Source organism: Globicephala melas, chromosome 10 (assembly GCF_963455315.2).
Source record: "Globicephala melas chromosome 10, mGloMel1.2, whole genome shotgun sequence".
In the NCBI taxonomy this organism is placed as follows: Eukaryota; Metazoa; Chordata; class Mammalia; order Artiodactyla; family Delphinidae; genus Globicephala; species Globicephala melas.
The window spans coordinates 51,500,441-51,514,659 of NC_083323.1; the positions used below are offsets into that span (position 1 = coordinate 51,500,441).

The window sequence follows — 14,219 nt, forward strand, 5'->3', positions numbered from 1 at the left end:
TGGGGTTGCTTTAGTGTAAGCTGACCCAGGGCTACCCTGTTCCCTAGTGCTTCTGAGAGCATATGCTTTCATTTCCTTTCTCAGAAGCCCCAATTACAGAAACTTGAGTACTTGCCAGTAAATTTAATATATTAAATACACACAATGAAACAGAAAGTATGAACTCTCAAGTGTCGAAATAAATAAGCCCGCTGTAACATATGAGGGTTGGAAAGATATTTAACGCTCACCTACTAAGTCAGCTCTGTTCCTCCTACTCTCATTCCTCTTAAACAGTAACTTTTCATCAGTAACGTGGCTGTCAGCACACCATGCATTTGAGCTGTATGTGGCAAGAAGCCTGCCATTTTTTGCTTGAAGATTATAAAATTCAAAATCAGACTTTCATTGGGAAAGGATTATTTCAGTTCTTATACTCTGATTGTAGGAGAGAGGGAAGAATGATGTCCTAAGCTGATGGAAACTAGTAAATTATTTAGCTACCTTCACGTGAAGTGGTATCTTCAATCCCAATCAGTGAGGAATGTATGTGAATGCGTAGAGAAAGGGGATTGCAGACTCTTTACTAAAGAAATGTAGTACTTATCATAATTTTATATCATTTAAGCTAATTAACTTTTACATGGATACTCTTGTTAATGTGTAATTAGTAACTGATCAAGCATTCTGACCACCCAGCTTTAATCTTTCCTCCAAGTTAGTGAAATGGATCCTCATTTGGTGACAGTTCCTTGAAACAGGAAGTTCATTCTCTAAGATAGAAGCACTAGACTTCTAACTGACACATGCTGATTTTGCAGTTTCTAATAGCTACTTTGCTCAGAATGTTTTACCAAACTAAATAAAGTTAGATGTCTATAGCAGTCGCTGACTGACTCTAGGAATTTAAAGCCAGCGTCTAACTAAATCTTGCATAGAGGGTCATGAGACTTGGACATCTTGGACTGTAATGTTGGGCCACAGAAGGTCAGATGCAGCAGCCCCGTTAAGTGTTAGAAGGACTCAACCATAGAATTCCCCTGTAGCCCTTAGAGCCCAAACAGGTAAATTTCACATGAGGAAATAGTGCTTGGACTTGTGATTTGCCCAAAGGTCAACCGTTTGGAACTGATTTAGCAAGATCTCTTGACTTCCAGGCAAGGTTTGGTTTTTTTGTTTTTTGTTTTTAATTTTTATTTTATATTGGAGTATAGTTGACTTACAGTGTTTTGTTTGTTTCAGGTGTACAGCAAAGTGACTCAGCTATATATACATATCTGTCTTTTTCGAATTCTTTTCCCATTTAGGTTAGTACAGAATATTTAGTAGAGTTCCCTGTGTAAGTAGGTCCTTGTTAGTTATGTATTTTAAATATAGTAGTGTGTATATGTCAATCCCAAACTCCCAATTTATCCCTCACCCCACCCCACCCCTTTCCCTTTGATAACCATAAGTTTGTTTTCTAAGTCTGTGAGTCTATTTCTGTTTTGTAAATAAGTTCATTTGTACTTTTTTTTTTTTAGATTCCACATATAAGCGATATCATATGATATTTGTCTTTCTCTGTCTGACTTACTTCACTTAGTATGATAATCTCCAGGTCCATCCATGTTGCTACAGATGGTATTATTTCATTCTTTTTCATGGTTGAGTAATATTCCATTGTGTACACACACACACACACACACACACACACACACACACACATCTTTATCCATTCATCTGTTGATGCACACTTAGGTTGCTTCCACGTTTTGGCTATTGTAAGTAGTGCTGCATTGAACATTGGGGTGCATGTATCTTTTCAAATTATGGTTTTCTCAGATATATGCCCAGGAGTGGGATTGCAGGAGCATATGGTACCTCTATTTTTAGTTTTTTAAGGAACTTCCATACTGTTCCCCATAGTGGTTGTACCAATTTACATTCTCACCAACAGTTTAGGAGGGTTCCCTTTTCTCCACAGGCTCTCCAAGCATTTATTGTTTGTAGACTTTTTGATAACAGCCATTCTGACTGGTGTGAGGTTGATACCTCATTGTAGTTTTGATTTGCATTTCTCTGATAATTAGTGATGTTGAGCATGTTTTTATGTGCTTTTGGGCCATCTTTATGTCTTCTTTGGAGAAATGTCTATTTAGATTTGCCCATTTTGGAGGGCTTCCCTGGTGGCGCAGTGGTTGAGAGTCCACCTGCCGATGCAGGGGACACAGGTTCGTGCCCCAGTCCGGGAAGATCCCACATGCTGCGGAGCAGCTAGGCCCGTGAGCCATGGCCGCTGAGCCTGCACATCCGGAGCCTGTGCTCCACAATGGGAGAGACCACAATGAGAGGCCCGCATACTGCAAAAAAAAAAAAAAAAAGGCTGTGTATATAGATTTGCCCATTTTGGGATTGGGTTGTTTTTTTAATATTGAGCCGCTTGAGCTGTTTGTAAATTTTGGAGATTAATCCCTTGTCAGTCACATTGTTTTTCAAATATTTTCTCTCATTCGGTGAGTTATCTTTTCGTTTTGTTTATGGTTTCCTTGGTTCACATTTGTTTTTATTTCCATGACTCTAGGAGATGGATCAAAAAAGATGTTGCTGTGATTTATGTCATAGAGTGTTCTGCCTATGTTTTCCTCTAAGAGTTTGATAGTGTCTGGCCTTACATTTAGGTCTTTAATCCATTTTGAGTTTATTTTTGTGTATGGTGTTGGGGAGTGTTCTAATTTCATTCTTTTATATGTAGCTGTCCAGTTTTCCCAGCACCACTTATTGAAGAGACTGTCTTTTCTCCATTGTATATTTTTGCCTCCTTTATCAAAGATAAGGTGACCATATGTACGTGGGTTTATCTCTGGGTTTTCTATCCTGTTCCATTGGTCTATATTTCTGTTTTTGTGCCAGTACCATATTGTTTTGATGACAGCTTTGTAGTATAGTCTGAAGTCAGGGAGCCTGATTCCTCCAGCTCTGTTTTTCTTTCTCAGGATGGCTTTGGCCATTCAGGGTCTTTTGTGTCTCCATACAAATTTAAATTTTTTTTGTTCTGGTTCTGTGAAAAATGCCATTGGTAATTTGATAGGGATTGCATTGAATCTGTACATCGCTTTGGGTAGTATAGTCATTTGACAGTATGGATTCTTCCAATCCAAGAACATGGTATATCTTTCTATCTGTTTATGTCATCTTTGATTTCTTTCATCAGCATCTTATAGTTTTTAGAGTACAGGTCTTTTGACTCCTTAGGTAGGTTTATTCCTTTTGATGTGATGGTAAATGGGATTGTTTCTTTAATTTCTCTTTGTGATCTTTCATTGTTAGTGTATAGAAATGCAACAGATTTCTGCGTATTAATTTTGTATCTTGCACCTTTACCAAATTCATTGATGAGCTCTAGTCATTTACTGGTAGCATCTCTAGGATTTTCTATGTATAGTGTCATGTCATCTGCAAACGGTGACATATTTCTTCTTTTCCCATTTGGATTCCTTTTGTTTTTCTTCTCTGATTGCTGTGGCTAGGACTTCCAAAACTATGTTGAATAAAAATTGAGAAAGTGGACATCCTTGTCTTGTTCCTGATCTTAGAGGAAATGCTTTCAGCTTTTCACCATTGAGTATGATGTTAGGTGTAGGCCTAACAATGTAGGCATTGGCCTTTATTATGTTGAGGTAGGTTCCCTCTAGGCCCACTTTCTGGAGAGTTTTTATTATAAATGGGTATTGAATTTTGTCAAAAGCTTTTCTGTATCGAGATGAAAATATGATTTTTATTCTTCAATTTGTTAATGTGGTGTATCATCACAGATTGATTTGCAGATATTGAAAAATCCTTGCATCCCTGAGATAAATCCTACTTGATCACGGTGTGTGATCCTTTTAATGTATTTTTGGGTTCGGTTTGCTAGTATTTTGTTGAGGATTTTGCATCTATGTTCATCAGTGACATTGGCCTGTAATTTTCGTTTTTTGTGGTATCTTTGTCTGATTTTTGTATGAAGGTAATGGTGGCCTCATAGATTAAATTTGGGAGTGTTCCTTCCTCTGCAGTTTTGGAGAATAGTTTCAATGGAATAGTTTCAGAAGGATAGCTGTTAACTCTTCTCTAAATATTTGATAGAATTTGCCTGTGAAGTCATCTAGTCCTGGACTTTTTTGTTCATTGGGAATTTTTTAATCACAGTTTCAATTTCAGTACTTGTGATTGGTCTGTTCATATTTTCTGTTTCTTCCTGGTTCAGTCTTGGGAGATTGTACCTTTCTAAGAATTTGTCCATTTCTTGCAGGTTGTTCATTTTATTGGCATATAGTTGCTTGTAGTAGTCTCCTATCATCCTTTGTATTTCTGTGGTGTCAGTTGCAACTTCTCCTTTTTCATTTCTAATTTTATTGATTGGAGCCCTCTCCCTTTTTTTCTTGATGAGTCTGGCTATAGGTTTAGCAGTTTTATCATTTCAAAGAACCAGATTTTAGTTTCATTGATCTTTTCTATTGTTTTCTTCATCTCTGTTTCATTTATTTCTGCTCTGATCTTTGTGATTTCTTTCTACTAACTTCGGGTTTTGTTTGTTTTTCTTTCTCTAGTTGCTTTAGGTGTAAGGTTAGGATGTTTGAGATTTTTCTTGTTTCCTTAGGTAAGCTTTTATTGCTATGAACTCCCTCTTAGAACTGCTTCTGCTGCATGCCATAGGTTTTGGATCGTTGTGTGTTCGTTTTCATTTGTCTCTAGGTATTTTTTGATTTCCTCTTTGATTTCTTCACTGATCCATTGGATGTTTAGTAGCATTTTGTTTAGCCTCCACGTGTTTGTGCTTTTTACAGTTTTCTTGTAGTTGATTTCCAATCTCATAGTGTTGTGGATGGAAAAGATGCTTGATATGATTTCAATTTTCTTAAATTTATTGAAGCTCTCTTTGTAGCCCAGCATGTGATAGGTGCTGGAGAATGTTCCATGTGCACTTGAAAAGAGTGTATCTTATGCTGCTTTTGGATGGAATGCTCCATAAATATCAATTAAGTGCATCTGGTCTAATGTGTCATTTAAGGCCTGTGTTTCCTTATTGATTTTCTGTCTGGATGATCTGTCCATCGATGAAAGTGGGGTGTTATTTTAAAGTCTGTTTTGTCTGATATGAGTATTGCCACTCCAGCTTTCTTCTGATTCCCATTTGTATGGAATACCTTTTCCCATCCCCTTTCTTTCAGTCTGTATGTGTCTCTAGGTCTGAAGTGGTTCTTTTGTAGACAGCATATAATATGGGTCTTGTTTTCGTAGCAATTCAGCCAGTCTGTGTCTTTTGGTTGGAGCGTTTAATTCGTTTTCATTTCAGGTAATTATCAATATGTATGTTCTTATTGCCATCTTCCTAATTGTTTTGGATTTGCTTTTGTAGATCTTTTTTCTCCCCTTCCTCTTTTGTTCTCTTCTGATTTGATGCCCAACTTTTTATTGTTGTGTTTGGATTCCTTTTTCTTTTGTGTGTGTGTATCTGCTGTAGATTTTCAGTTTGTATTTACCACGAGGTTTTGATATAGCAGTCTGTATATATATACAAGATTATTTTAATTTGCTGGTCTTTTAATTTCAAATGCATTTCTAATATCCTGGATTTGTACTCTTTTCTTCTCACAGTTGCTGGTTTTGATATCATATTTGTGTGTGGATGATTTCCTACCTTTACTGTATGTTTGCCTTTACCAGTGAGCTTTCTCATTCTTAATTTTCTAGTTGTGGCCTTTTTTTTTCCCCTGCCTAGAGAAGTTCCTTTAACATTGGTTGCAAAGCTGGTGTGGTGATGCTGAATTCTCTTAGCTTTTGCTTGTCTGTAAAGCTTTTGATTTCTCTGTCAACTCTGAATGATAGCCTTGGTGGGTAGAGTATTCTTGGTCGTAGGTTCTTCCCTTTCATCACTTTAATATATTGTGCCACTCCCTTCTGGCCTGCAGAGTTTCTGCTGAGAAATCAGCTGATGACCTTATGGGGATTCCGTTGCATGTTCTGTGTTGCTTTTCTCTTGCTGCTTTTAGTATTTTTTCATTGTCTTTAATTTTTGTCAATTTGACTAATATGTGTCTCGGTGTGTTCCTCCTTGGGTTTATCCTGCCTGGGACTCTCTGCACTCCCTGGACTTGGGTGATTGTTTCCTTTCCCATTTTAGGGAAGTTTTCAGCTAGTATCTCTTCAGATATTTTATCAGGCCCTTTCCCTCTTCTCCTTCTGGGACCCCTATAATGCAGTGCATTTAATGTTGTCCCAGAGGTCTCTTAGACTGTCCTCATTTCTTTCCATTCTTTGTTCTGTTCTGTGGCAGTGATTTACACCATTTTGTCCTCCAGCTCACTTATCTGTTGTTCTGCCTCATTTACTGTTACTGATTCTTTCTAGTGTATTATTCATTTCAGTTTTTGTATTCTTCATCTCTGTTTGTTCTTTAGATCTTCTAGCTCTTTATTAAACATTTCTTCTATCTTCTCCATCTGTGCCTCCATTCTTCTTCCAAGATCTTGGGTCATCTTTACTATCATTACTCTGAATTGTTTTTTGGGTAGATCACCTATCTCCATTTCACTTAGTTCTTCTGGGGTTTTTATCTTGTTCCCTCATATAGGACATATTCCCTCTGCTGTCTCATTTTGTCTAACTTTTTGTGGTTGTGGTTTCCATTCTGTAGGCTGCAGGGTTGTAGTTTGTCTTGCTTCTGCTGCTGCCCCCTGGTGGATGAGGCCAGTCTAAGAGGCTTGTGCAGGCTTCCTGTTTGGGAGGGGTGGGGAGGTGGGGACTGGTGCCTGCCCAGTGGGTGGAGCTGGGTCTTGTCCCTCTGGTGGGCAGGGCCACGTCAAGGGGTGTGTTTAGCCAGCAGTTGTGGGCTCAGGAAGACTTTAGGCAGCCTGTCTGCTGATGGGGAGGGGTTGTATTCCCACCCAGTTGGTTGTTTGGCCTGAGGCATCCCAGCACTGGAGCCTATAGGCTGTTGGGTGAGGCCAGGTCTTGGTGAGAAAATGGCGGCCTCCTGAAGGGCTCACACCAATGAGTGTGAGCTACCCAGAACTACCGCCACCAGTGTCTTTGTCCCTGTAGTGAGCCACAGCCACCCCCTTCCCCCCGCCTCCAGAGGAGACCCTCCAGTACCAGCAGGTGGGTTAAGACCAGACTCTTGTGAGGTCACTGCTTTTTCCCCTGGGTCCTGGTGTGCACGAGACCTTTCTCCAAGAGTGGAGTTTCTCTTTGTCCCAGTCTAACCCTGCTGGCCTTCAAAGCCAAATGCCCTGGGGGCTCCTCCTCCCGGTGCTATATCCCCAGGCTGGGGAGCCTGATGCAAGGCTCATAACTTTCTCTCCTGCGGGAGAACCTCTGAGATATAATTATTTTCCAGTTTGTGGGTCTCCCACCCAGCAGGTGTGGGATTTCATTTTATCGCGATTGCACCCCTCCTATCGTCTCATTGTGGCATTTGGATGTAGGATATCTTTTTGGTAAGTTCCAGGGTTTTTTTGTCGATGGTTGCTCAGCGGTTGGTTGTGAATTTGGTGTTTTCATGAGAAGAGGTGAGCTCACATCCCTCTTCTCCGCCACCTTATCTCCGTCCTCAAAACAGCTGTTGATCTTTGGTGCATTATCTTAACTGAACAAGCCTCAGTGTCCTTGTATGAGAGGCTTGTCTTGGGCAGCTGCAAGATGAGTAGATCTCCACACCCACCTGGCAGAATCTTGAGGTTTATATAGAGGCTTTCATGGGGCTAAGTCACATACCCAGTCCAAATGGTCTCAACAATACCTTACTCTCTCAAGACTTCTTCCATGAAATTCCTTTGTTTTTTTAACCATAACTAACTGTCTTGCACACATTCTGGAGGCTTATCACTAAGATTCTAGATGCTGGCCTTGCTGATGTTAGCCTGAGCTATTTAAACTCCACCTGGTTTTCTTTCCTACCAAACGGTTAGGCCGATAGAATCTTCTAGAGTGGGTGCCAGCAGACTAGATATCACAGGCCCACTCCAGACGCCACCAGTTGGAATACAGTGCACACAGATATTTATGTATTGCCTGGGGCTGCTTTTGCACTTCAGCGACAAAGTTGAGTAGTTGGGACAGAGACCGTGTGGCCCACAAACTCTAAAATATTTATTATCTGGCCCTTTACAGAGAAACTTGGCCAACCCCTGCTATAAAATAATACTAAGAGTTAGTATCTGTTACCAAAGGTAGCAGATCAAAGTAAAATACAATGTTATTTCCAGATCACACAAAGTCCAGCCAGCCTGTGGGGGGTTTTTTTTTGGCCACGCCCTGAGGCATGCGGGATCTTTGTTCCTCAACCAGGGATGGAACCCGTGTCCCCTGCAGTGGAAGCTCGGCGTCTTAACCACTGGACCACCAGAGAAATCCCCGGTCTGTGTTCTTCATGTCTGCCAGGTCTCAACTCAAGTTACCACTGGCACTCATTCTTACTTCCCCACGGGTGGGAAGTAAGTGATTTTATGTGCCATATATTTTACATGAGTTGCCTTCCTGTTTTGTTGGTGGCCAGAGGAGGCGATGACTTACCTAAGTTCATGATGAGCCAGATTCAAGCTCCCGTCAGGTGCAGACCTGCGTTCTTACCCAGCACAGTCTGTGTATCTAAACTGAGAAAGAAGACAGGGCTTTGAAAATGCTGGAAGGGCTTTCAGGAAGGACTAGACTCTTCCCCAGGCTGCTTTATAGTTGAGGGATCGCCCCCGCCCCCTCCCAAAAAAGTAAGCTCAAACCTTTCCTCCTAACCCCTTTCAGGATTAGCCTTACTTCTGTTTCTCCTCTCCTCTCCACTTCCACTATATTATTTTGTGCTTGCTGACTTACGATGGAAATGCTCTTAATTACTAAGTACTCTTGCTTTGTACTACAGACTTTCCCACTAGATCCCCTTCTGGTGACTTAATTTTTCCTTTTGTATCCCTTCCTGCCATTCTTTCCAGTTAATATTCTGAATGAAGTACTCAATGGCTAATTGTAGTTAATGTGACATTGTTTTTTTCTTTTTCTCTGCCCAGATACAGGTTTGACCCTCGTCTCATGTTCAACAACCATGGCAGTGTCAGGACTCGAAGGTTTTCAAAACATCTGTAGCACCTCTGCGGTTGGATCCCTTGCACGCCTCTTTCTGATGAAGTGATTGTAGTAGGTGTGTCTGTAGCTAGTCTTCAAGACCATGCCTGGAAGGGTTTCTGGACTGGCTTTTAAGTCCTGTTTGAAAAAGCAACCCAATCAGCTGACTTCCTTGTGCAGTGTGTTAAACTGTGAACTCTGCCTGTGTGTCAGGAGTGGCTGTCCCTGGTCCCTTTATTCAACTGATGATGATACGCCTGAGGTCTTTGTTCTCACCAAACCCTTTCTGTGCTGGGGCCACAGTTCTTGATTATTCCCCATGTGGTCAAAGTCTAGATTTGTAAATCCATTCAGATAAATGGCAATGCTTTAGGGGGGCGAGGTTTCTGGTATACAGCTTGACCTAAGATCAGAGGACCTGCATAGCATTCGAGATTGAACACGTCACTATCAAAAATACTAACATCACATGGCTTGAAGCATAACCATCAGAGCTGAACCCTCTGATTAAGAACAAATACCATTGTTTTTAGATCAGTAGAAATACACTGTTTATAACATCCATCACAATGGATCACAAATTCAAAACCCATCAGTGAAGCTCTGTTCATTTTTTGGCAGTTCTGGGCTGGTGCTACGTTGAAATAGAACAGTAGCAAGCTTTTGGTGAAGGCTAATTCCAGGTAGTTACCGAAGGTGATGGACATCTACTTTCCAGTGGCTGCTAATCACATGGAGTGCCAGTGAACAGCAGGGGTGTCTGGGGAATGTCTCTTCTCTTGGTACTTCCCTTTCTCGGATCTGAAATATAAAGTGGGTTAAGTATTTCAGCAGAGAAGAACTTCCAAGGGTTGGTGAAGGTTGTGTTTTCTGAGGGCCTTCTGTAGGTAGGGCTCTCTGGTTAACAGGTTGAAGGGCTATAAATCAGGGTGTAGTAAGTGCCTGTCCGGCAGGGAGCCTGGGTTCTAGTCCCATGTGTGAAGTTGTGAGACTCCCTCTGCACATTGCTGACATTCTGTTCATTTGTTATAAGATGTAAGAATTCCTTAGAGTTGATGCAGAGTACCAACTACTTACCTTCTTCCCTTTCAGCAAAACTTCTTCTTGAGTTTTTGGAGTCTTGTGTAACTTGGGCCTAATGCACTCTTCCCCTGTCGAAACCCGATCTTCTTGAGAGTTCCTCACTGTTTAGAACACCTGCATTTCTGTCTCTTGGCTCGAAGACCAATCCCATTTCTTGTGTTTTCTTCACAAGAAGGTTAATTGGTGATGTGGCAGCAGGGGAGGAGGAGGAACCGTGGTTTATAACCTGTTCAACTCAGGCAGTAGTGGTTTTAGCTTTATGTAAGGTCCTAGGTTGAGCTTTAAGCACTTTGTAAGACGTGGCCATAAGTAACTTTTCTATCACAATTCCAGATAGCCGTGTTGGGTTAACAGCCATGGGGTTTATTCCTTTACCTCATACAATCCCAGTAACTGTGGTGGTATTTAGAGGTGAAATGGGCAAGTGAAACGAATACCTCTGCTGTGACCATTTTAGGAAAAGAAATTCTAACAATTTTGTAACTAAAAGCAAACTACAATGTTGAGTATGGGCATTGGCTTTATTCTGCACTTTTGAGTCCTCACATTCATCAGTCAGTCAGCTTCCACCTTAATGGAAGTTGACCGTGGTTATTCCTGAATAAAGAGAAAACAACTCTTACCAGGTCTTCTACTGTGATGTCATATTATTCAGTTTTATGATGCTCGTTCCTGAAAGCAGATGACGTAGTAAGAGTGACACAAATCAGCCGCTGATAGTATTCCTGTCCCACTGCTCTTACATGCATCAGACTTTTGTCTGGGGGGCAGGCAGGGCCAGTGAAGCCCTTTTATTTTTGTACCCCTGATTTTTGAATGGCCTCTAATTTGACTTTTTCTCGTGGACTGGTTGCATTATGGATCTACACTAAAATCATCTCTCATAAAGAGACCTCAGTTTCTAGACTAGCAGACCACAAAATGCACTGGAAGTTTTCAGAATGATATGTACAAGGGCCCCACTGCAAGAGGCTTGCCTTGTTTCTCTCTTAATTGTACTGATTTGAATTTTGATTATTTTCCCTTTTAAGAAGACCAGGTCCATATGTATTGGTAATAGAAAACTGTAACCATTAGGAACGAACAGAGGTCTTGGGGAAGAATAGAGATTTTGCCTTATAAGATTTCCTATTACAAAGCTCTCCCGCAAGTAAAATTACATTCCCTACAACTACAAAGTAGGGCATGCCTTTTCAGTATCTTTGAATTTGACCAATGGTGCTGTTGCAAAATACATTTTAATTGACAACAGTAGGGTTTTTGTACAACATAGTAATGATAGCCATGGAAGGTTATATTTTTGTGTCTAAGGACGAGCGTTTTAATGAAAGAAGATAAAATTGTCCCAGGATCCTTATTAAGAGAAAGCAAAGGGTATTTGAACTGATCCACCAGTGGAACTAGGTGGGAATATTTGGGTCTTTTGTTTCACCACCGCTTAGGTCCAAGTGAATTTGTGAATTCATGTGTTTGCGTCATCTGTTCTTAGAAGTTATTCTGCCCTGGCTCTGTGTCATCTCAGTCATTTGACTAAGGAAGTGCCCTTTGAAGGACCCTGTTCACTGCTGCACTTTTCAATGAATTAAAATTTATTTCTGTTCTAGTGGGAATGTGTCCTTTGTTTTAGTCCACAAGTAGTAATTTTGACAAAATGTTCTTTGCTGTATACTGTTTAATGTTTTAATCACTCACCTAGTACTGGAGATGGACTGTTCTGCATTGGGTACCATAGTCCCTACCTGGAAACCTCGTTCGTGTATATGTGTGGTCCCTGCTGCCCAGTATCCCTGAATGAGCACCATGTAGAAAATCCTTACTGATAAATCTTTATGCATTTACAGTTTGGAGAGAAAAAAAAAACTTACCTTGACCAGCTTTAAATTAGATAAAGGAAGCTCACCGTCAAAGGTGCCTTGCCTTGATGTTCAGTCATGTGATCCACTGCCCTAAATGAGAAGTAAGTCCTACTGGAGTTGACACACTTTTTCTTAAAGGGATAGTTAATATTTTAGGTTTGCAGGCTATGTGTCTATCACAGCTACTTAATTCTGCTTCAGTACAAAAGTAGCCATAGACAACACAAATGAATATGCATGGCTATGTTCCAACAAAACTTTACCAAAAAAAAAAAAGCATAATTTGCCAACCCCAGACCTAGTAGGTTGCCTCTTATAAGTTCTGAAGACCAAGCAGAGAAACAAGATGTTAGAAGATACCCATACCATAAAGTTTCCAGACTACTATACTATCAGAAAAACAAGTAATTGAGTGTATCACAGTATCAAGCCACCAAGGAAGAGAACATTTATTTACTTAGACTCAAAGTGAGGGTAAGTACAGACTCTACTAAATCCATTTCTCTAATATGTAGCCCCCCCACCATCTCCACTGAGACTGTACCCTGCCCTGCAGAACCAAACACCACAGATTGAGTATTTGTTTCACCTCCTTTCTCTGCCTGCCATGGGTTTAAAGGGCTAGTCGTGTGTGTACCTTGAAGTCTGTAGTGGCAAGAGCAGAGAACCTAGGGGCCCCAAGCTGAACGCACTGTGCAGACACCTTTACTGATGGCCTAGGAACTACTATATAAGGCCCCAAGCTGAACACACTGTGCAGACACCTTTACTGATGGCCTAGGAATTACTATATAAGATTTGCATGTGGGACATGGGAGCCGGCTTCAAGAGTACCACAGAGTAGATGCTTCTAAATCTTAGTCTTTGAGAGGAAGCTTTCATTACCACCTTCTGCTGGTGACACCTGAGATCTTATATATCTTCACCACCTGCCCCTCAGACTGATGCTGATAGGTCCTCAAAGGGCGGAGAAATACATAGAGTGGTTGTAATTAGTATTTACTGTGATAAAAATGGCTCTGCCAACAAGCTGCTTTCCTCAGCTCAGTTTATCCAAGCTCACAAAGCTCATTAGTCAAAGAGTCAAGGTTTCAAAGATGTGGCTTTGAAGACATCTATTAAACTCTGCTCTCTCTCTGATCTAAGAAGGATTTTACCCTCCCTCATATGCCTGAGTGAGTGCCTACTCTGTCTGGACGTGGGCTGGGTTATGAAAGGAAATTACTCTCCTCCTGACCCCCAGGACATTATTGTGTAGATTGAAAACTCATCCTTGATATCTGTAGTTACAGGGAAAACACAGTTTCAGACTAAGAAGGGGAGTTGACACTACCATTCAAGTGGCTTCTCAAAGTGAAAACAGCTCCTCTGACAAACCCTTAACTAGACTCACCAAGAATAAAAGGGGCTCAGTTAAGTAAAATCAGAAGTGAAAGGGGAGACATTACAACTGTACCACACATATACAAAGGATCATAAGAGTACTATGAACAACTAATTATATGCCAACAAATTGGATAACCCAGAAGAAATGGATAAATTCCTAGAAACACAGCCTTTTAGGATTGAATCATGAAGAAATAGAAAATGTGAATAGTCTGATCACTAGTAAGGAGATTGTAATCAACAAGCCTCCCAGGGCTTCCCTGGTGGTGCAGTGGTTGAGAATCTGCCTGCCAATGCAGGGGACACAGGTTTGAGCCCTGGTCCGGGAAGGTCCCACATACCGCAGAGCAACTAGGCCCATGTGCCACAACTACCGAGCCTGTGCGTCTGGAGCCTGTGCTCCGCAACAAGAGAGGCCGCGATAGTGAGAGGCCCGCACACCGCGATGAAGGGTGGCCCCCACTCGCCGCAACTAGAGAAAGCCCTCACACAGAAAGACCCAACACAGCCATAAATAAATAAATAAATAAAATTTAAAGAAAAAAAAAAGCCTCCCAATAAACAAAAGTCCAGGACCAGGTAGCTTCACTGGTGAATTCTACCAAGCATTCAAAGTGGAACTAATACCAATCCTTCTCAAACTCTTCCAAAAACAGAAGAGGAAGGAACACTTCCAAAATCATTTTATGAGGCCAGCATTACTCTCATACCAAAACCAGACAAGGACACCATAAGAAAAGAAAATTACAGGTCAATATCCCCAATAAACATAGAGGCAAAAATCCTCTAACAAGATACTAGCAAACTGAATTCAACAATACATTAAAAGGCTCATACACG

The 14,219-nt window shown here is 41.0% G+C and overlaps 1 protein-coding gene and 1 long non-coding RNA gene across 3 annotated transcripts in view; one reads left to right on the forward strand and one right to left on the reverse strand.

Moving 5' to 3' along the window:
* The window catches only part of GNS (glucosamine (N-acetyl)-6-sulfatase), a 52,563-nt gene extending 40,820 nt beyond the window's left edge, over positions 1–11,743 (forward strand). Inside the window, exon 14 of one of the 2 annotated variants that reach the window (XM_030866391.2) lies at positions 9,000–11,743. In XM_030866391.2, the coding sequence (XP_030722251.1) occupies positions 9,000–9,075 (76 nt within the window). In that variant the 3' untranslated portion in view covers positions 9,076–11,743. The remainder of the gene's footprint in view (positions 1–8,999) is intronic. The other variant, XM_060305828.1, reaches the window with a different exon arrangement.
* Positions 11,744–11,987: 244 nt separating this feature from the next.
* LOC132597908 (uncharacterized) lies at positions 11,988–12,874 on the reverse strand. Its single transcript, XR_009565394.1, has 2 exons — positions 12,758–12,874; positions 11,988–12,696 (listed from the first exon to the last, which is right to left on the reverse strand). It is a non-coding gene; the product is annotated as an uncharacterized lncRNA (long non-coding RNA).
* Between the last annotated feature and the right edge of the window lie 1,345 nt (positions 12,875–14,219).